This window comes from Miscanthus floridulus, chromosome 1 (assembly GCF_019320115.1).
Source record: "Miscanthus floridulus cultivar M001 chromosome 1, ASM1932011v1, whole genome shotgun sequence".
NCBI lineage: Eukaryota > Viridiplantae > Streptophyta > Magnoliopsida > Poales > Poaceae > Miscanthus > Miscanthus floridulus.
The window spans coordinates 66,840,823-66,862,294 of NC_089580.1; the positions used below are offsets into that span (position 1 = coordinate 66,840,823).

Consider the following 21,472-nt stretch of genomic DNA (forward strand, 5'->3'; position numbering starts at 1 on the left):
CTTGTTGTGTGATGGCTGTAGATGGATAAATTAGTGAGGTTGCATCATGGAGGCCGTATTGTTAGGACAAGAGATGATAGTTTGGAATTTCTGGACATGTGTGAGGAGTTGTTGATTTTTTCTGAAACACCATCTTTGACCCAGTTAGTGGAGCGAGTGAAGGTTAAGTTAGGCTGGAATGAAGGAGACGTGCATGTTCAGTTTGAAGGTGTCATAGATGTTGGGTCATCGAAGGGTCCTCGGATCAAGCGGTTGCTCAAAATTACAAGCGAGACTGAATGGAATGATTACAAGGCAGTTGTATTGGCCTCAGAAGTGCGATCTTTGAATTTAGTAGTAAGGAGTCCGGCTTAGGAAATGATAACTTCAAAGCATGGCCATCTTCCTCCGCTCACATAGGTTATGGTCCTTTGCCTGAAGAAGAAATACTTGTCACACAACTAGGCTACGGTGGAGATGAGGAAGAGAATCCGGTTGCCGATGGTGAGGGCAATCATGATAGTGATGAAGAGGATGATGATTATGTAATTGTTGATGCAGAAGAAGGTTTGGACGACGCTAACGGAGACTTTTCTATTGAGGATGAGCTTAGCGACGAAGATGATCTTAGTAGTGAAGAAGACTTTGGTGATGCTAGGGCTACAAACCGTTTTGACATGGAGATAGCTGGAGATGATGAGTCCTTCATAGAGGAGATAGCCGAAGACTCTGATGACGATCGCCCTGTTGGTCGTATGAATTTTAGGGAAATAGAGATATTGTCTAGGGTCTTGCCTTGGAGAGATCCACTAGTTGGTGATTTCGAGGACCTTAGCCATGGTCATAGGGCAGTAGCTGATGGTGGGCCAAGTGATACAACTGTGCCTGATGTTAGCGGTTGCCTCATTATACGGAAGGGCATATTGTTTGCTACCATGGATGAGTTGAAATCATGGTTGCAAGAGTACTCCATTGTACACAACCGACCTTTTAGGGTCATCAATTCTTTCAAGGAGAAGAGGTACACTGTTGCTTGTGAAGAACAACAGTGTGGTTGGAGAGTATGTGCTAGGAAGACGAAGGCAGGCAAATGGAAGATTACCTCAGTGAAGCAACCACATGTTTGTGCCACTACTGAGGCAGAAGAGAACCATCTGCAGCTCAATTCTAGGTTTATTGCAAGGCAATTATGCCCCGTGGTGAAGCATATGCCAACCATTACGGTGTCTGCGTTGGTTGAGATCATCTTCCAACGGTACAATTACTATGTCAAGTATGGGAAAGCATGGAGGGCAAAGCAGCGTGCACTGGAAATAATATTTGGAAATTGGGAAGAAGCTTATGAGCGCCTCCCTGTAATGTTGAACGCAATGAGGGCTGTAAATCCTGGGATGCACTTCAAGTATTTACCTAAGGAGGGTGAAACAAGGAATGGTAGCCAGGTATTTGGAAGGGAGTTTTGGGCGTTCGGGCAGAGCATCGAAGCATTCAAGCATTGCAGGCCCGTCGTCTCAATTGACGGGACCTTTCTTACAGGGAAATTTGAAGGCACAATGCTTATTTGTATTGGGACAGATGCAGAGGACCAGCTTGTGCCATTGGCCTTTGCGATTGTTCGGAAGGAGGACACGAATAGTTGGTGTTGGTTTCTCAGGCTAGTAAGACAAGTGGTAATTGGTCTGGGACGTGATGTTTGTGTGATATCCGATAGGCATGCTGGCATTCTAAATACCGTAGAACAAGAGATTCCTGGTTACGGCCAAATACATCACCGGTGGTGCACCAGACACCTTGCTCAGAATCTTATAAGGCGTGATCACACAAAGGACAACTTCAAATTATTTGAGGAGGTTTGCATGCAGCAAGAGGTTCAATTATTCAAAGATAAGTTAGATGCCCTGAAGTTAGCCACAAATGTTGATGGCAGGCAATTCTTGAGCGAGTTGATGGCGTCGAAGGATAAGTGGTCACTTGCATATGACATGGGTGGTTGGAGATGGGGCTTCATGACTAATAACATGGTAGAGATGTTCAACAGCCTTCTAAGAGGTTGTCGTGGTCTGCTCCCACCTGATTACAGCCTGTCGCCTTAGACGTGTTGACCCTGAGGTCCCTCCCCGTATGGCCGCGGAGTTCTCTTTGAGGAACCTAATGAGCACCTAGAATCCTCAGTTCGAGCCATTTCTTGACGAGAGTCAATGGCCTACTTATGATGGCCCCAAGTATGTGGCTGATCTTGGTTTACTCTGGAAGAGTAGAGGACCTAGGCGGTGGGAGCGGTTCAGGATGGACATGGACCGAGCCACGAAAGATAGATCAACCACGAGTAAGGTTGGGAGACATTTTGTAGAGGACACCCAAAAGAGCCGTTGCTCTGGTTGCCATAAGCCGGGCCACAATAAGAGAAAATGTCCTGAACTACTTAGACAACAGGTATCCACCAAGCTAGCTACTAGAATTGCTTTGTGTAATGGTACATTGGTTTACTTTTGTTTTTTTTATTTTTATGTTACTTCGTACCACATACACATGCTTTAACTTATACTAATAGTTTGGCATTGCTTTTGTTGCAGGATGGATTGGTTCCCCCTTCTTGATCCAAGGTTCGATGAGCACCACCGGGCTCGAAGGATCGAGAACGGGGAGGTATATTCAACAATTCGTATGAAAACATTGCATTGTTCATGTTTTGCTCTATAGTCCATGCTCTTTATAAAGTGACATGAACTAATACTTTTTCATGCTTGTCTTTTTTTGCAGGTTTTGAATGTGCTAAGGCCAATGACACATGAGGCCTCTACGACCATGGTCTACGACGAGAGGTACACGCCCCTCTTGAAGCTGGCGAACCTTGCTACCGTTGCTCGTGTATGTCGTCGAGGCATGCCACCTTTCAACCCAGCGGCGCTGACGGCGTTGATAGATCGGTGGCGTCCGGAGACACACAACTTTCACCTACCATGCGGGGAGATGACGGTCACTCTCGAGGACGTTGCCATGATCCTTGGAGTCAAAATCCGAGGATTCCCAGTGACAGGAGACGTGGAGTCTGAAGGATGGCAGCAGCAGGTTGAGCACTTCTTGGGACGGCCCCTAGCGGCAGTTGAGGCTGGCAAGAAACGGCGCAGCAGTGGGGTGTCCCTGAGGTGGCTTCGTCAGCAGTTTTGGGAGTGCCCACCCAACGTAGACGCTGAGACCGTGACATACTACTGTCGGGCCTACGTCCTCCACATGTTAGGTACGGTTCTCTTCCCTGACGGCACTGGAGACACGGCGTCCTGGATGTACATACCGTGCCTTTTGAACTGGGAGGATGCCGGCAATAGGAGTTGGGGCTCGGCTATACTTGCCTTCCTGTACCGTCAGCTTTGCGAGGCTAGCCGCCGTCCTGGAGGCGCGCACGCTACAATGTCAGGGTGCATCACACTGTTGCAGGTAATAAAGCAAAGTTGTACAAGTTTCCACTACAATTCAATGTTTTTTCTTAACAAAAGTGATTAACATTCATGTTTCCACTCTTTTTTTGCAGATTTGGATGTGGGAGAGGCTTCCAGTTGGGAGACCGCATCAGCTTGATCCCCCACAACCTTGGTTTCCTCAAGGAGACGCAGTTGTCGCCCCTACCGTGGCACACCTCTATGAGCGAGCCCACGGAACATACCACGTGTCACGCCACGCGTACATCAGCTTCACCAACGAGCTAGACACCCTTTTGCCACAGCATGTAAGTTTCCCACCCTTTTGTCCTAATCAAGGATATGTGCACAAATTGAGCGTCGACTAGTTGATGACGACGTTGTGTACAGGTTCAATGGCGCCCATATCGGCGGAGGCAAGTACGGATTATTGCATAGTGCCTCCTCTGCATCATTGCTGTTGTCGTCGTCCGACTTGTCCCTGTTACCACTTCCAGGGCCATACTCTAGGTCAAAGATGCGTCCCTGTAGATATGTGATGTACTGTTGATGGGGATAGATAGGAGGAGGGTCGACCCATCTAGTGAAGCCATAGTTATCTGGACAGCTTGAATCCTGAAAACCCATCTACCAATAAGTACTACTAGAAACCAAATGCAAATCTAAAAAAGGAGAGAGTTCAAAGGCAATACAAATCCTCGCGGGCATCTGAAGAAACGACGGCCTCCACCGTCACAGTCGTTGTACATCTGCACAACGCAATCCAAACCGTGGCGGCATTTTAGCCAATCTTCAATGCGCTTCTCGTATGATCTAAGAGGTCTCTCACGGGTGAAGTCACTCTTCCTCTCCAAAGGAAATTCCTCTATTGGTTCTTCAAAAGAATCAGGACCCAGAGAACCCTCCCACACAATCAGAGGTCCCTTCCTCACCCCCTTTCCTCTCCCTCCGCCGAAACCCTTTCCACTCGAGGAACCTCCGCTCGACATTTGCTAAAACTAAACCAGAAAACAAGTTGTGTGGATGTGGAGCAAGACATGGAGCACTATATATAGAGATGAAGGCAGGGTCACCATGAATGCTACTTGACAAAAAGTATGTATGCGTACTCATTTATTGAATCTACAAAGGCTAGATTCTTCATCTGAAAAGCCTACAACCATGACTGGTCATTTCATCTGAAAAGGCTATACCTGTGTTTTGTCACTTCATCTAAATGCAGTACATCACTCTGATATTAATTCATTGCGTATACGGATACAACAATAAACGAAACTAGGCTTTTTAGTGAGTTTTCAAATAGACTTGTAGCCCTTTCAGTGACTGCAACAGTACTTGTAGCCCTTTCAGTGACTGCAACAACACAAGTAGTCTTTTCAGTGATACAAATAGTACCACTACAGTCTTAGGATAGTTAACGAAGTACAGGGCATAAGACCATCTGAAATAAAATCATAGTGCATTACAACATAATAAAAAAAGTCCAGGGAATAAGTTCATCTGAAATCAAAGCAGAGTGCATTACAACATAGTAAAAAAAGTCCAGGGCTACACGACATCGCTCGTGAATGAACCAAATACCTACTGAGTGCAACGAGGCCACTTTCCCTTCCTCTCGGCATCGGGATTATCCTCCATCGCTGCCTTCGCTCGGCGCACACGCTCAAGCTTCTTCTCCCTCTCCGCCCTGTACGCAGCAACACGCCTCCTTTCCTCCTCTTCCTTATGCTCCTTTTCTATAGCCTCCAGTCTGCGTCTCTACTCAAACCTCTCCTTAACCTCCGCATCCCACTCCTTCAGGCCTTCTAGACGCTGCTTGTCCGACTCCTTGATCTCAGTGTCAATCCACTGCTCAAAGTCACACAGTGGTGGAACGGTCTACAAGAAAAACAAATTGTTACAAAACAAATAAATAAGCAATACTTAATATCACAAGAAAATTAATTAACACAATAAAAATTCCTCACAAACGATGCACGGCACTGTTGCTTTGTAGGTTCCCATGCATAATTGGGACACATCCAGTACCTCTGTCTATATGTTTCCTCATCTTCAGAGATGTCTACCTTGCAAGGATCACCACAAAAGCACATTGGTCGAGGAACACCTTCAGGGAGAGGCTTTAGGTCGTAGGGATTTGCCCTCTGGCGACCATAGCTACAATTGAAAGAATTTAGTCATATTAACGGAGAACCAAACCTAAACCTAGGGTTTTCTATTTGTTGCACAGATAATGAATAAACATTGGGATTACCTTGAATACGAGCTTTACCACGCCTTGGCATCCTAACATTACGTAGAAAAAAAATCAATCCAAAGTACCTTGCAACGAATGTAAAGGTACTAACACTAAATCACCATACCTCCCAAATAAGCTTTTCATTACAAACCCTAAACAAATTTGAATCCTAACAAACACAAAATTTAACTCAATGATTATAAACCATAACATATACAACAACAACAACACCAACAACCATACATTTGGGTCATTCAATCATTTGAACCACCATACATTGCACGAATGACATGAACATGAACCAAACCTATAATGCCAAGTTCAAAAACAAACGAATCTAAATGGATGAATTGAAAGAGGGGAAAGAGGAGTACCTTGGTAAAACGCCTTGGTCATAACAAATTGAAATGTAATGACCAACAAATAAATAAAATACATAGTAACCCTAATGACCAACAAATAACTAACCCTAATGACACCTACAATAAACAAATAACCCTAATAACCAAAATAACTAGAAACCAAACTAACCTAACATGTTAATCACATAAAACGGTTAAACAACAATGCACTCAATCATCCTAAGCCATACATTTTGCAAATGCAAACACAAATATAACAAATCACCAAACAACCATGATTCCACATGATTAGGGACAATGTAAGCACATCTACGCAGATAGAATGGAGGAGGGGAGGGACCATTACCCCAAGGAAGCTTCGGGAGACAAGATCCGGGCACCGGGGGTCGATTTTGGAGGTTAGAGTTTTGTGGGGGCCGTGGAAGATTTGGGAGCCGGCGGGGGAATGGAGGAGGGGAGGGAAGAAGAAGAAGGGGGCCTCGGCCTAAAGGGTCCAGACCTCGGCGTTGAGTCGGGCCACGCCGAGGTCTGGAGGCTCGGCGTTAAGTGACCCAACGTCGAGCTTCTGGGCCACCGTGCTTTGTTGGGCCGCCTGGGCCGCGCTCCGGATGGGGCCAGTAGCTCGGCGCGCAGTCCAACCGCACCGAGGTTGGGGACTTGGCGTTGGCTGACACAACGCCGACGTCTCGGACCCACGCGCCAACGTGTCGACGACGACCCCGGTCGTCCGTGACGTGGCAATACCTCGGCGTCGAGTGACACGACGCCGAGCCTCATATCTCGGCGTCATGTGCTAAGACGCCTAAAAATGGTCTATTTTTAGAAAATGTTTTGGCGTTGGTATTTTTCTAAAAATTGTTTTCAAAAGAGACCAAAATACGAAAATTTCACCTTCCCTCCGAGATTGCACGCCAAGTATGGCTGGCATGCCTCTTCCGGGTGGCTGTTAGGAAATCAGCATCATTTTTTTTCTCGAATACGTACAAGCGATGCATATCATTGTATTAGGTAGAAAGAGTTTGAGCAATACAAGTCGTTCCACGGCCGCGTTAGCGTTTTGGAAGCGCTACATTTTGAAACCAACAACATTCAAGGGTGACCATCCCACCTACAGGTGAGCCAACGTTTCAAGCCCCCGTGCGCCGGCGTCAATCCACCGATCGGCCTCGGCCTTGACTAGCTGCAGCACCTCGTTCACCGATGAGGATGCCTCCCTGAAGCACCTGGCGTTTCGCTCCTTCCAAATACAGGGAGCCAATGCCTCGGCGCCGGACACCATTGTATGCCGCTCGTAGCCGTCGCCACCATCGCAATGTTGTAGCTACGGCTGGTTGTGGCAGTGGGCGTTGCAAGGCTTGGAGAATGTGGAACCAGACCTCTCTGGTGAGGGGGCACTCAGCCAAGATATGATCAATGGTTTCACGCCCTTGGTCGTAGAGGTAGCACATCTCCCTTGCTTCTAGCCCGTGCCTAGCTCTCCTGTCTCCGGTCCAGTGGCGTCGTCTGAAGGCCAGCCAAAGAAAGATCTTGATCCGCAGTGGAGCCCAGGTTTTCCAAATGAGTTTGTGACCTAAGAACGAAGTGGATGCTGAATGCAGCATGTAGTAGGCAGATTTCGCCGAGTAAGCTCCATCGTTGGCCCAACGCCAAACGGTTTGGTCTGGTTGATCATTGAGTTGTATGTCTTGCAGCGTATCCCACAGTGCTAGGTACTCATGGATATCTTGCATTGATACTCCTCCAGAGATGGACTGCACCCAGGACCTTATGAGCAGTCCTTGCCGCACGGTCTGTCTTCTGCGCGTTCTCGGAGGCACGGACTGACATAAGCATGGAGCAATGTATGGGACGGATTCACCGTGTATCCACTTATCTTCCCAGAACAGTGTCTGACGCCCATCACCAATCAGCGTGTAAGTGGAGGCCTTGAAGAACGCCAGGACTTCAGGCGATGTCTTGATCGGCAGTTGACTCCACGCCCTATCCTGATCAGTGTTCTGGAGCCACAGCCACCGTGCTTGCAATGCAAAACCGGCGAGCTTTAAGTCGCTGACGCCTAGCCCCCCCCCCCCCCCCAACTCCGTCGACCTACAGACGGTCAGCCACCATGCATTTTCCCTGGACTGAGGCATCCGATCCCGCCCAGAAAAATCTCCTGCATACGTTGTCAATCTCCTTCGTCGCCCATGGCGGCAGATTCTCCGCCATCATCACGTAGATCGGTACCGCACGCAGCACCGATTTAATCCACACGAGCCTTCCGCTTCTAGCCATCAGGTTGCCGTGACATGGTGGCATCTTCCTCGCCACGCCCTCGACGACAGATTGGAAGTGGGACACAAAGATTCTGGGTTCTCAACTAATCTCCAACCTTGCTTCCCTAGCATGGCCTGGTTGAATAATCTGAGATCACGAAAACCCATACCCCCTGCACATTGGGTCTTGTCAGTCGTTCCCAACGCTGCCAGTGCATATGTCGATCTGTTATCTGCCGAGCTGCCTCACCAGTAGTTCGAGATCACCGTCTTCATCTTTTGACAGGTGTCTTTTGGAATTAGAAAGCAACTCATTGGGTAGGTAGGAACCACTTGTGCAACCGATTTCAGCAGAACCTCTCTACCGGCGCAGCTGGCTTCTCGCCCACTCCGGATCCCCAGGCCTCTAATCTTGTTCGGCATATATTCAAAAGCCTCTTTAGAAGTCCGACCCAACGCGGTCAGTAGGCCCAAATATTTCTCCGCCAAAGCTTCAGTATCAATGTGTAGCACTGTCCTCACTTCTTGCTTAATAGTCTCATCACAGTCAGAGCTAAAGAAAACAACCGATTTTTCCTTATTTACTAACTGTCTTGATCCTCTTCTATATCGCCATGTTCACTTGGCTTATAAGCTATATTTTTTCAGCCAACGAATAATATTTTTCTCTCACAACAAATCAGCCGCCATGGCTTATCAGCCAAGCGAACAGGGCATATGTTTCTAGAACTTCTTCTAACAGTTGTTGACAGCGAAAACGGTCGCCTCACCGTCAGCACAGCAAGCCAGGAGAAGCCGCAAGGAGCAGATCCCGAGATCTCCTAGCACTTTGGAAACACAGGACCGGATAGCCGTGACCTAAGGCGTGTCAGTCAATTTGACCTCATAATTGACAAGGAGGAAAGATTGATCAGTAATTTAAGGTGGAACATGCCGGTGTTACTCCAGACAGTTCCAAATGTGCGGCTAAGTAGCCGATGAGATAAGGCTATCGACTAAAGAGTCGATATCCAACATGTTCATTATGCAGAGCGAATAAAATAAGTGTGTCGGTAATTATTAGGTATTCAAGCGTATAGATCTTATATGCCGATGATCATGAGAGCATGTAAAGGCATGATGAGTAAACATGAAAGCATTATATTAATGATTGAGAATCATGCTAGCTTTTGACCAAAATAAAAATAAGCATAAGCATATAGACAGCCAATGTATTCTCAATGAGCGGGCTATCAGCTAAGTATAGCCGATTCCAGTGATAAAGTTGTACGAAATGCAAGCATTCATCCATGGGATATAAACAAACCTATAAACTGACTAAACCCTATTATACCACCAATAGATTGAATCAGCTAATGCAGTATTGATGGTAGGACCCTAGATCAAAGACTAGCAATAGAAAGATCTACTTATATTTTAATAGAATCGTGAGCACACATTGTACACGTGAAAGCTCAGACTATCGGCTAGACAGCCGAAGTGTGTGAAAGTAGGCTCATAATATGCAAGCAATTAACCATTAAGCATAGACAGATCTATAAACCTATCAAGTGTAACCTATTATCTCTAACAGTAGGGTTCGATCGGATCTATAACAGCCATAATAAAGATAACAGATTAAACCTTCAAGTAAAACAAATCTATCCATACTTAACAGAATCGTGAAAACATGTTATGATCGTGAAAGTGTGGGCGGTCGGCTAAATAGCCGATGCGAACATAGCATGCAGTCAGAGGCTATGTTTGACCATAAGTGAAACCTGTCAATTGATAATTTTCGATCTATAGTGCTAACAGTGGGGGTCAACCGGATCGATGATAGCCATATAATAGCAGTTTTAGACTAGATTTCGTCAACCAACAAGCCCACCTAAGACCAAACATGCCCTGACCACATGCTATCTTCGATCAAGATTGGACTAAAACGACTAATTTAGCTGAAATCATCGTCAAAGTGTGATCTAAGCAAGATAGAGCAACGAGACGATGGTTTGGTAAGATGTAAAGCCGATCCATTTCAATCTAAATCGGGTATGGGGTGATTTCGTTACAAATAGTAAAAGTACTAATTATAACAAGATCGATAACTAGTAAATCTACTAAAAACAGCAAGGAAATCTACTCATCTTAATAGACTTAACCGATAACTGATCCGTATCAAAATTTGTACGAGGTCGGCCGAACCGATGCAGCCTTACAAATTTTGATAAAAATCGATAGGTAAATTGAATTAGGAATTGTACGAGGTCGGCCGAACCGATGCAGCATTACAATTACTGATAAAAGTTGATAACTAACTTATACAAAGCTTACAAGAGGTCGGCCGGACCGATGCAGCCTTATAAACAAAATATAAGTAGTGACGGTACTCACAAACAAACCGGAGGTCAGCCGAAGCAATGCAACCCTGCTTGTCCGAAGAAATCGCCGAGATCTACTCTACTCCTACTCTTAAGGGTGGCGTAAGCCGAAAAGATTGATCGATGAGAGATGTCTATTATAATAGCCGGGGTCCAATATTTATATCCGAAGCTTGACTACGAGCTTTGGTCGAACAAGACTGGTTACAAAATCTGGAAAAAAAAGACAAAACATCCTAAATTAAGATAAACTCCTATCTTTCCTTTTTACGAAGTCCGCTGTGCCTTCCTGCTTCTGATCACCGCCATCACTGGCAAAACCCACAGATGCCGATGTCATGAAATCCAACCGATTCTAACAGTATTTTAGTAGCCATTTTTCCAGATATTTCAGCTCTTCCTCAACAAATCTTGAGATCCAGGGCACCAACATATTGATCCAAATTTTGGTGTCAATAACCGTTCAGCCCCCCTCCGTGAGGCGTCTGAAAAAAACAATACAGTCGTCCGTGAACAAAAGATGTGAAATCCAGGGAGCATGGATACCAACCTGAATTCCTCTTGATAGATACAATGGTCCGACTGCATTTAGGAGATAAGAAAGTCCTTCTGAGCAAAGGAGAAATAAATAGGGGGATGTAGGATCACCTTGGTGATTCCCCTAGTCAGTCTGAAAGGGATTGATAGATTGCCATTCACTCATACTGAGAAGGCCACTGAAGTCACACATCTCATAACGGTGTTCACAAAACTTTCTACAAAGCCCAATCGAAGCATAATTCCCCTTAAATAATTCCATTCTACCCGGTCTAATGCCTTTGCCATATCTAATTTGATAGCACACGCCCCGTTCTTGCCTTTCTTCCTCTTGAGATAATGCGTGCATTCATACGCAACGAGCACATTGTCTGTGATCAACCGACCCGGGACAAACGCGCTCTGTTCTGCAGAAATTATCTCATCCAAAAACACCCGAAGTCTGTTAGCGAGCACTTTAGAACAAATTTTATAAAGAACATTGCAAAGAGAAATTGGTCTAAAGTTCTTTAGGTCCTGGGGATGTTTAATCTTCGGGGTAAGCACAATAGTTGTCTGGTTGACACCTTCAAGTAACTGGCCTCCATTCGAGAAGTCCAAAACTGCATTTGTAACACTAGGCCCAACAGTGTCCCAGTGAGCTTGATAGAAACCCGCTGTAAATCCATCGGACCCGGTGCTTTGTTTGCTCCCATCATAAAAAGAGCTCGCTCTACTTCCTGGCCCGTAAATGGTGATTCCAAAGCTTCATTCATCAAGTCCGTGACTCGCACTGGCACTTGGGTCAGGATCTCTTCTGGATATGACTCCGGCTGAGCCGTAAATAAATCCCTACAAAAATCAGAGGCCAAAGCCTCCAGCTAGTCCTGTTCTGTGACCATCACCCCCTGTGGTGACCGCAGGCCCAAAATTTGATTCACCTTGGCACGTTCTTTTGACTTTTCCTGGAAGAGTTTAGTATTGCAATCGCCTCCCCTGAGCCAGGTAATGCGCGACCGTTGCTTCTCCATAGTCTCCTCTCTTGCAAGCAGTTCAGAGATTCTAGCCATGATCCGGTGCTCGTGCTGAGAAGGACCGGCAAACAAAGAATTCCGCCGCACATCCTCTAGTTCACGCCGAAGCCGCGCCAAATCCTTTCGGACTGAGCCAAAAATAGACTGTTCCCACTTTCAGAAGGAGAGTTGCATCCGTCCCAGCACCACCTGTAGTTGATTCAGGTCCTGAACAACACTACACTACCCCAGGAAATTTCTTTCCTGACGGCCGACACCGTCAGGGAAAGTGGCAAATACCGTCAGGGAAAGTGATCCGTGACGGTAACCGTCAGGGATAAGCCGTCAAGAATGAACTGACAGGGAAAGTCCACTTTCCCTGACGGAAATCCGTCAGCGATTGATTCCTGACTGTTAGAGCCGTCAGGGAAGATCTTCGGTGTCAGTTTTTCATCTGCCGTCACGGAAAGTTTCCCCGTCGGTCACCTACCATCAGGCAAAATCCAAATCTTTCCTGTCGTCTCGAAACCGTCAGGGAAAATCTAAATCTTTCCCGTCGGCTACAACCCGTCAGGAGAACATAGGATCTTCCCTATCGGTTGCCAACCGTCAGGGCTCCATAAACCATCATTTAACCATTCAAATCAGTGATTCATAGCTCATTTAATCATGCATCCTATATGTCACACTAGGTAGTCTTGGTACATATAATCAAATACTCATCATTTAATCATGCATCCACACAAGCGGTAAATGTTACACTCAGTAGTCTTGGTACATATAACCATATCTTAACATTGTACATAGATCAGATAGTACAATGTACAACAAATCAATCTTAAGCTACATATGTAAGAAATAGAAGTCAAGTAACTATCCTAACAGGCCCTGTGATGGCAATGCAGCAGCTACTGCACATGTCCAGTCCCTCTCTACAATCAAAACTAGTGATGCAAGGACAGAAAATCTATATGAATCATAGAACAGTCAAATATTTTTTTTGGATAACACTACAGTCAGATCTTGTGTTTGCATAAGCGTCAGATCCTAAACAGGTCAACTAAGAGCAAAAATAATGTGAGCCGGTAATCTTACCATGTTTACTTTCTTCTTCCTTAAGCATGACAGGCAGTATCTCTATTTGTTTTTTATTGTCAGCAATGACCTGCAAAAAATTTGAATCAACATGATGGATGCTTCTTGGACGTTTATAATTGCAAACAGACTAAATCTTGGAAATCGATCATCTCATGTAATGTCCTCTGTGACTGAATAGATAATACTGTCAATGTTTTTGGAAAACATTCTTTTCTAAGTGGACATACTAAATCTTGGAAATTATTCGGTCAATGTTAAATGGCATGAAAGAAGATGGAAACAAATAACCCAAAAAGTGTTTCCTGCACAAATAGCTCATGATAGCAAAGTCATTTTCTACAGCAGATGAGCAGAGCTAGTTGTCTTCTAGTAGGATCAGTGCCAAGAACATTGAGTTGGAACGATCTGAGTTTCTATAACTTGCAGATACAAGCAAGAAGAGCCGGGGATGGGAGGGTATAGGGTGATGCTCACCACCCTTGCTGCAGCACGCGCTATCAGTGCAGAGCCTCTGCGCTGCCGCACCACATCCTGAAGCTGCCATGCTGTCGTAGCACATCTAGGAGCTGCCAACCAACCTGCCCTGCTACTGCACATCCGGACCCGGCAACACTAATTGTTAGTGTTCCACATCTGCACATTTGTTTCAAACAATTCTTTTATAGACCAGTTAAACAGCTAGTAGTGATAAGTGAAAATATTCTTGAACAAAGAGTATGCGGACACGCACCCTTAGTTAGTTCACATGATTGCCGCAAATCACCACTACCTTCAAGCACTGTCAACACTGCCTGGAAATGCCAAAATTCATTGTCAGCATGCCTACTGACTAAGCACTATGGTTGCCTACTGACTGAAACGTTGTAATTTTTCAGAAAAGAATGTAACTAGGTTCGAAATACCTCCTTTTGACTATAAATTTTGCTTTTATGCACATAAGAACATTCCTTTTTCATAATAGTAGTGCATTCTTGTACAACATAGAAAGACTGGAATTAGAAAGAAGCACAATTCTATAAAATTGTAAAGATTATCAGCAGCTGACATGTATTGCAGAATATTTAGCTGAATCAACATATGAGATTTCAACAATGCTACTTCATCCAAGCAAAACTATCTTCCAAAACAAAAGTGTACATGCATATTTTTAGAAACAAAAGTGCTCAGATTTCTATGCAGAGTACTTGCCCAATGTAAATTGACAAAAAATGCATGCGCAAATGTTAACAAATCTATTATCCTATATGTATGTAATAAGGCACGGGCCGCACAACTCAGTAAGGACAAATAGACTGCATGTCAGTTCAGCAAATGAGTGAAAAATGCAGCTGCCCAAAATAAAATTCAGTGACTATTGTTCACGTTCAGTGTTCTAGCACCTCGATGGAAGGGTAAATAAATTGCCTAAAATAATCTAAAACATTTTTCTCCTTCATGAAAGGGTAAATAAATTACCTAAAAATCTAAAAACATTCAGATCTCGTAGGCTCGTGGTGAGATGTGGATCTGCCAGGCCTTGAGTTTCTCATCCATGGCTGGGGTACATACCTCCTACAGCGCCAACATGCCTTGGACTTGAGCAGGGAGGATTAGGGCCTCGCGCGATGCTGCCACGCCATTGATCTGCGCGGGGAGGAGGGGCTCGTGCAGCGCCGCGCCGCCACCACGCTGTGGATCTCCACGGGGAGGAGTTCACCTCGTTGGATCTTGGGGATGCGACGGCGATGGCAACCCTAAGTGGGAAGGAAAGGGAGAAGCCGTGAGAGAGAGAGAGAGAGGAAGGGAAGGCAGAAGCCATGAGAGGACGTCATCTCACCGGATCCTAGGACGCGCGGCGGCGGCGGCGGCGTCCTCGCCTGCGCCGCGCCGTGCTCGCCGCCATCTCCCGAGAGAGAGAGAGGAGAGAAATTTGGGGATGGGGAGAAGTCGGGTAGGTGAGGTGATAGGATAAGGTCGCGAAATTTTTACCTCGCCCGCCCGTCGCCTTGTGTTCGCGCCCTTCTTTTTGCCACACCTCACTTACGCGTGGGCCATGCTGTGGACTGGAGCGCGCAAGTTTGGTTTTCGGCGGCGCATGCAGTGTTCCTGACGGTGCGGGCAGCTTTCTACCTCGGTTTAGCTCACACGCCAGGGAAGAGGGAGCGCTCCTGACGGGATGTTCCCAGCCGAGGGGACTAGTCCTAGCCGTAGGGAAAGAAATGATCTGGTGTGGTGCTAGCATCTCCCCACGAGTCCGCCACGAGCCGTGAGTATGAGGGGTCTCTACGCCACATATTTTCATATTTGAAGCTCCGCCTTCTTCTGCCCCTTCTCCTACTCTGGCAACGTTCAATGATCAAACAACAACGATCTGATTCAGTCGTTTGCACGTGCCACACCTTGATATCCCTGAACATGTCAGTGAAACCTGGGTTAGCAAGCGCACGGTCCAGCCGGACTTTGATGTTCTGATCCCCTTACTGTCCGTTGTCCCAAGTGTAGGCCAACCCTAAGAATCCCAAATCCGTGAAGCTGCAAACATTCACAGCCTCCTAGAATCCATCCATTTGTCGCTTAGGTCTAGTTGCTCCACCAAACTGCTCCCTAGCGTCCAGAGTTTCATTGAAGTCCCCCGCGCAAATCCACGAAGCACTATTCTGGGCTTTTAGAAACCGCAGGAGCTCCCAACTTCGGTGTCGACGCTGTCTCCGTGCCTCTCCATAGAAGCCGGTGAAACGCCACAGCTCAGCATCCGATGTTGGATCAACCACCACCACATCAATGTGAAGTTTGTCATATGATTGCAACTTCACACAGACCTCATTCATCCAGAGGAGCGCCAACCCTCCATGGCCAAAAGTACCAACGCCAACACCATTTGGAAAGCCCAAACTCCTTCGGAGGCCTTCTACATTGTTGCTAAATAATCTCGTCTCTTGAACTGCCTCGTGCTGCCCCAAGCCCCGGCAGTTCAGGCTCGTCAGTTTCATTGTGCCTGGCGGGGGCTGCTGCTCGTAGCCGCCGCCGATCCTGCATCATGTTGGTTTGTGGAGCGCTTCTGTTTCTTCGACAACTCCTCTGAGGCAGACACCCCCCTCCACATTCTTTGCCGGCTGCTGGACTCTCTACTCAACCAGTCCGTGCGGAACTAAGGTCGATGTGTCGATAACTGGTAAACTGGTGAGGTCCGGCGGGAAAGAGGATTCCACCCCCTTTGATTTCTGCTTCCGCACCTTAGACTGACCCTCACCCTTCTGAACTTGGAATAGCTGACGATTTGCATTTGCTGCCAAGCTGCTGCCACCACTCGCCCCAGGGGCGGCTGTTTTCATAGGTGAGATCACTTCATCTTTTTCCTCTCGTTCTACACCTTTCCTGGAGTCATGAGATCAGTTATCATCCGACCATGGCACTGAGCTCCGTGACTATTTGGACCCCGCAGAGGCCTCACTCCCATAGGAGTCCGCAGCTGCCTCCAGAAAGCTCTGAATCTTCTTCTTTTGGAGTTCCGGAGCTCGAAGCTTGAGATCATAAGGCAGCTTACCCCTATCATTGCGAACTACTGGTTGTTCACATTTTAGTTCTGAGTGACCCATAATCCAGCAAGACAAACAGTAGTAAGGAAGTTTCTCATAGTGTATGTCAAACAATTCAGGGTTCCCGTCCTTTCTTGTCTTCAGAAGCACCCCTCTGCGCAGCGCCTTCGCCACCTCAATGGCAACACGTGCACGAAGATATGGGCCGCTGGCCTTCCCATCTCTGTCGACATCCATCTTCTTCACCTCACCGATCAAGCTCATGGCCCTTTCACCTCGATGTCGATTCATCCATCCCAGCGAAAGGTTCAGGATCCGCACCTAAATGTCCATGCTGTCGAACCTGATCTCCGACGACCTAAGACGTTCGCCATAGTGTTGTAGGACCAAGGTGTGCTTTCCAACCATCCATGGCGAGCAGCCTAGCGCCCGCTCCATGTCTTGTTGGTGACTGAACTCTGCCACGAAAAGGTTATCGATCTTCCTTCTCGCCAATAGTCCTCACCTTCAAACCGTACGAGTTAGGTTTCATCGCGCGGAAGATCGTGGTGGCATGTACCGTCGCCGGCGAGAGAACTTTCCGACAAGGGTCCATTCCACAACCGAGACCTCCCCATCTTCCTCATCGTCGCTGAAAGCCGCCACGTCCCCTTCTTCCGCAGTCAGGTTCAGGCTCTGCAGCATATCAGGAACGTTGTCGTCCGTGTTCACCGGTTTTCCACCTCCGATCGCAGCCATCGTTGTAGATCGTTGGGGATCAAAGCAGGTATGCCACGCGCAATAGGCGACATGCACAAATCAGGTCCCGACCTAGGGTTTCTAGCGGCGCTAAAACCCCTAAGGCTCCGTTCGGTTAGCCGATCTGACGCGAGGAACCATTTCGGACGTGAAAATCTTATATAAATTAAAGAATGATTCCGGGCCGGAATACTTCCGGGGACTCATTCCCCAGGAAGCGAACGGGCCCTAAACGGGAAGTCTGTGGTTGACGGCGTCGGAACGGCTAACCGTCGATCTACAGGTGGCCGGTGCCGACTAGGGTCGGCAGCGGGGCGTGGGCACCGTGGCTGGGGTGGCCGTCGGCGTTGCTGATCTAGTTCACCGGAGGTCGGCGACTAGATCGGGGTTGGGAGCATGGTCGCCTCTGCGGTCGCCAGCCCGTGGTCTCCGCTAATTACGGAGCCCATATGGTTTGTGCGGCTGCACATGAAGAAAGGCTTTGCCACTGCATCGGTAAATTTGAGATTAACCAGGTTTGCAAGTTTGCACGGAGAATCTGGTTTTCTATTTTGCGAAGCTCATGTTCTTTCAATAGTGAATACTACCTCCGTCTCAAAAAAATACAATTGTATAACAATGTCACGTTTTAGTATATTAAGTTTGACCGATTATAGATAAAAAAAACTATCAATGTTTATGATATCAAATAAATACCATCAGATTAATTATGAAATGTATTTTTATAATAAATTAATTTAAATATATAACTGTAAATATTATTCACTAAAAACTTAGTCATACGTTAATAAGTTTTCTTGGCACGCAATACGTTCTCTTTCTGGACGGAGGTAGTATGTGGTTTGCGTGGTGGGTTTTATTTTACAGTCCCGAGAGGCAAGAGCCCCTAAAACCAATGGGTTAGACCGTCTTCAATAAGGAACTTATATGGGCATCCAAATCCAAAATGGGTAGTAAGAGATCTAAAACCAGTATCCAACAGAGTACCTATACGGGAGACCTATTTTGAGTTGTCTGAGAGGCCCGGCCCAAATATGAGTATCCTTTCTCCTGAAATATGAGTATCCTTTCTCCTGAAATATGAGTATCCTTTCTCCTGAAATTTGAGTTGTCTGAGAAGCCTGTTCGCTTGTTGGTTTCAGCCAGCCCAAACCAACCAGCCAATAGTGTTTTCCTCTCACAAAAAACCAGCACCAGCCAGCCCCAACCAGCACCAGCCCCAACCAGCGAACAGGCCAAATTGGAGATAGCCTTTACGTGTCGCTGCATCCTGCGGCGCCTGGCTAGGCTGAATCCGGAGAACCAAGACCTAAATTATTTCCCGATCCTATTCCTCTCCCGGCCTCCCACCGGCGGCGACGAGTAACCTGACCGCCGACCCCAGCAGGCAACCATGGGAGGGCACGGCGGGCTGAACATCTTGCCGCAGAAGCGGTGGAACGTCTATAACTTCGACAACCGCGAGAAGGTGCAAAAAGACGAGGCCGCCGCCGCCCGGGAGGAGCAGCTCCAGCGCGAGGCGGAACGCCGCCGTGAGTCCGACCTCCGCCTCGCTGCGCTACGCCGTAACCGCGGCCTGGTCCAGGCGGAATCGCCCGCCACTCCTCCACCTCACCCCACCGGCCCCGCTTATCCGGTGGATGCCCTTCCTTCCCCGCCCCCGTCCTCGGACGGAGACCACATCAACCTCTTCTCGGGTGGATCCGGCGTCGCCGCTGACTTCGCCGCGCTTGCCTCGGCCAGTGGTGGGAGGGGCGCGGCCCGGGAGCGGGAGCCCGACGCCGACCCTAACCCTAAGAAGCGGAAGAAGAAGGAAGAGGAGGTGAGGGTTGTGGGGCCCGATGAGGAGAAGTACAGGCTGGGCTACGGCCTCGCCGGGAAGGGCGTGGCGGTGCCCTGGTACATGTCGAGCCCTGCAGCGGCTGCGGCCAAGGAGGGGAGGGGCAGAGATGCAGGGGAAGGTAACGGGGTGAAGAGGAGTGAAGGGAAGAAGAGCATCGAGGAGCTGAGGGAGGAGAGGAAGAAGAGGGAGGCCAAGGAGAAGGAGCGCGAGCGTGCTATCCTGGTTGCTGCCGGAAGGAAGGAGAGACAGGCGGATCGGTGGCGCCCGTCAAGGTAGCGTCATGGTGGAAGATTTGTTCTGATGATCTAGTTTGCATTCTGGGCTTGTTTTTAGATGTATGATGGTTACTGTTTCTGTGTTCCTTCAATGCAGATGGGCACGGTGATGTAAGGATTTTCATGGTATAATGTCCAAGATTGCTAAGGATGTTTGTTGAATTAAGGTAAAGTATTGCAGTTCCTGATTAGTTGACATGAAACTAGTTTTGTTTTTGTGCATACTGAATGCTATTCTAATTTGAGTGACATAGATGGCTGATTGGTCATGACTGTCAACACGCTTTTGGTCGTTTTGATAGAACAATGGGTGTGTAAAGATGGGCTTGTGGCATGTGTACTTCAGATTTTATACTGTTAGTTTTTTTTTCTTTTGCTTGCTGCTCTAACAACTCCTGATCATGTTGGATGATGTTTGTGAAAAGTTGTGTTTGGTTCCTCTTTTATATGTGCTACTAGTTTGCTCCTGTCATACTGTTAGTTTTTGTTGTGATAATTAACCCATAATATTGTACAAGTGTTAATAACTAGGAAGATGCTATAGGCTCCAGGTTCCAGAACATAATATTGGTTCATGTTATATTGCCGAAAAGTGGACATTGCTATTGGTAGCTGATTGTGAACAGTTTTTTTTCTTTTCTAATTGATAGCTAGAAATTTCTATCTTGGGTTGGAATAGTTGGGTTGTGTCTATGTTCAGAATAATTGAGTATCTTATGCTTAAAACAAGATCTTCTAAATACTGTTCCTGTGTGGTTGGGGCTAGAACTTTACTTGACTTCCTTATGATGGTTTGCTTGCACTGAAGTTTTTGAGAACTTCGCTTGTACTTGAAATGTCGGCTGGATAACATTCTTTACATATATTCTAGTTGCTTGTTTTTTGGAAAAAAAAATTGCTTGCTCTTGGAGAGAATGTTCCCAAGTTTATTCGTTTATTCCTTGGAACAAAACATTCACGGAAGAATGGCTTATTCTTGTGACTGATCTTTCCCTTCCACAGTATAAGTCATTGAACCGGGCATGGCCTGACTACCTTACCAACTAGATGCAGATGCATGTGGCTGGAAGAATTACGCTGTTCAGTTGCCAAGGAAAGGATACTTGTGAGCAGTCCAAGAGCATCTTTATCAGTAACAAGAAGATTGCATTCTTTGTTGGAAATCAATTTATTTGGATCTTCTTTTGTAACATACTCCATGTCATGCACTGAGAATGCAATGAAGGCATGAAGCTAGCAGCACATGTAACACAGGCGTTGTTTGCTTGTAATTGTAAAGCTATTTATTTGGTTTGCCACCTTTTTTGAAATTTCTTCAATGCCAGATAACTTCAACTTCCTGAGTACTGTTAGAAGCATCCTGAAACATCGCCCTTCCAAGTTATTGCATGCTACTGGCATGATTGTTGTTTTGTGCATGGTTAGACACTGACTAATGATGCAATCTGGCCACAATCAAGGTCGAGACTGATGGGTAACTTGTAGTTAACTGAGAAGTCTTCGTTAAGTGCTTAACCTGCTAGGTGATTGCCGTTAGAACTGAATTTTTCTGCTGAAGGCTTGCTGCTATTTGGATCATCTGCTGAACATGGTTGTTAGTATGAGAACTGGAGTCAGAGAACTAGAAATAACCTTTGGACTAGCACATGATGCATGCGGCGCCAATAGTTTGATGTTTGTATGATGTTTAGGTGCCACGGACGGTTTATAATTAGCTCTCAAGAACAACCTCATCAATAGCAATAAGACTATTTTCATGTGTGTAATCTTCATCGTAGTTCCGAAACCTATACCGTCTAATGCACTAAGATTGTTGCGAGTTAGCAGCTCACGTATACAAATCTGGCTTGAAAAATTCTGAAC

General features: G+C 46.6%; 1 protein-coding gene across 3 annotated transcripts; it reads left to right on the top strand.

Moving 5' to 3' along the window:
• Positions 1-18,757: 18,757 nt before the first annotated feature.
• Positions 18,758-20,944, top strand: LOC136486178 (uncharacterized). Of its 3 annotated transcripts, none has more exons than XM_066483039.1 (3): positions 18,758-19,606; positions 19,707-19,776; positions 20,657-20,944. In XM_066483039.1, the coding sequence occupies exons 1-2, from the start codon at positions 18,885-18,887 to the stop codon at positions 19,717-19,719; spliced, it is 735 nt and encodes a 244-aa protein (XP_066339136.1). In that variant the 5' UTR covers positions 18,758-18,884; the 3' UTR covers positions 19,720-19,776; positions 20,657-20,944. The 3 variants fall into 3 exon arrangements, with proteins under 3 accessions (XP_066339136.1, XP_066339124.1, XP_066339129.1); XM_066483027.1 differs by having other exon boundaries at positions 18,759-19,606; positions 20,612-20,944; XM_066483032.1 differs by having other exon boundaries at positions 18,759-19,606; positions 20,663-20,944.
• The last annotated feature ends 528 nt before the right edge of the window (positions 20,945-21,472 follow it).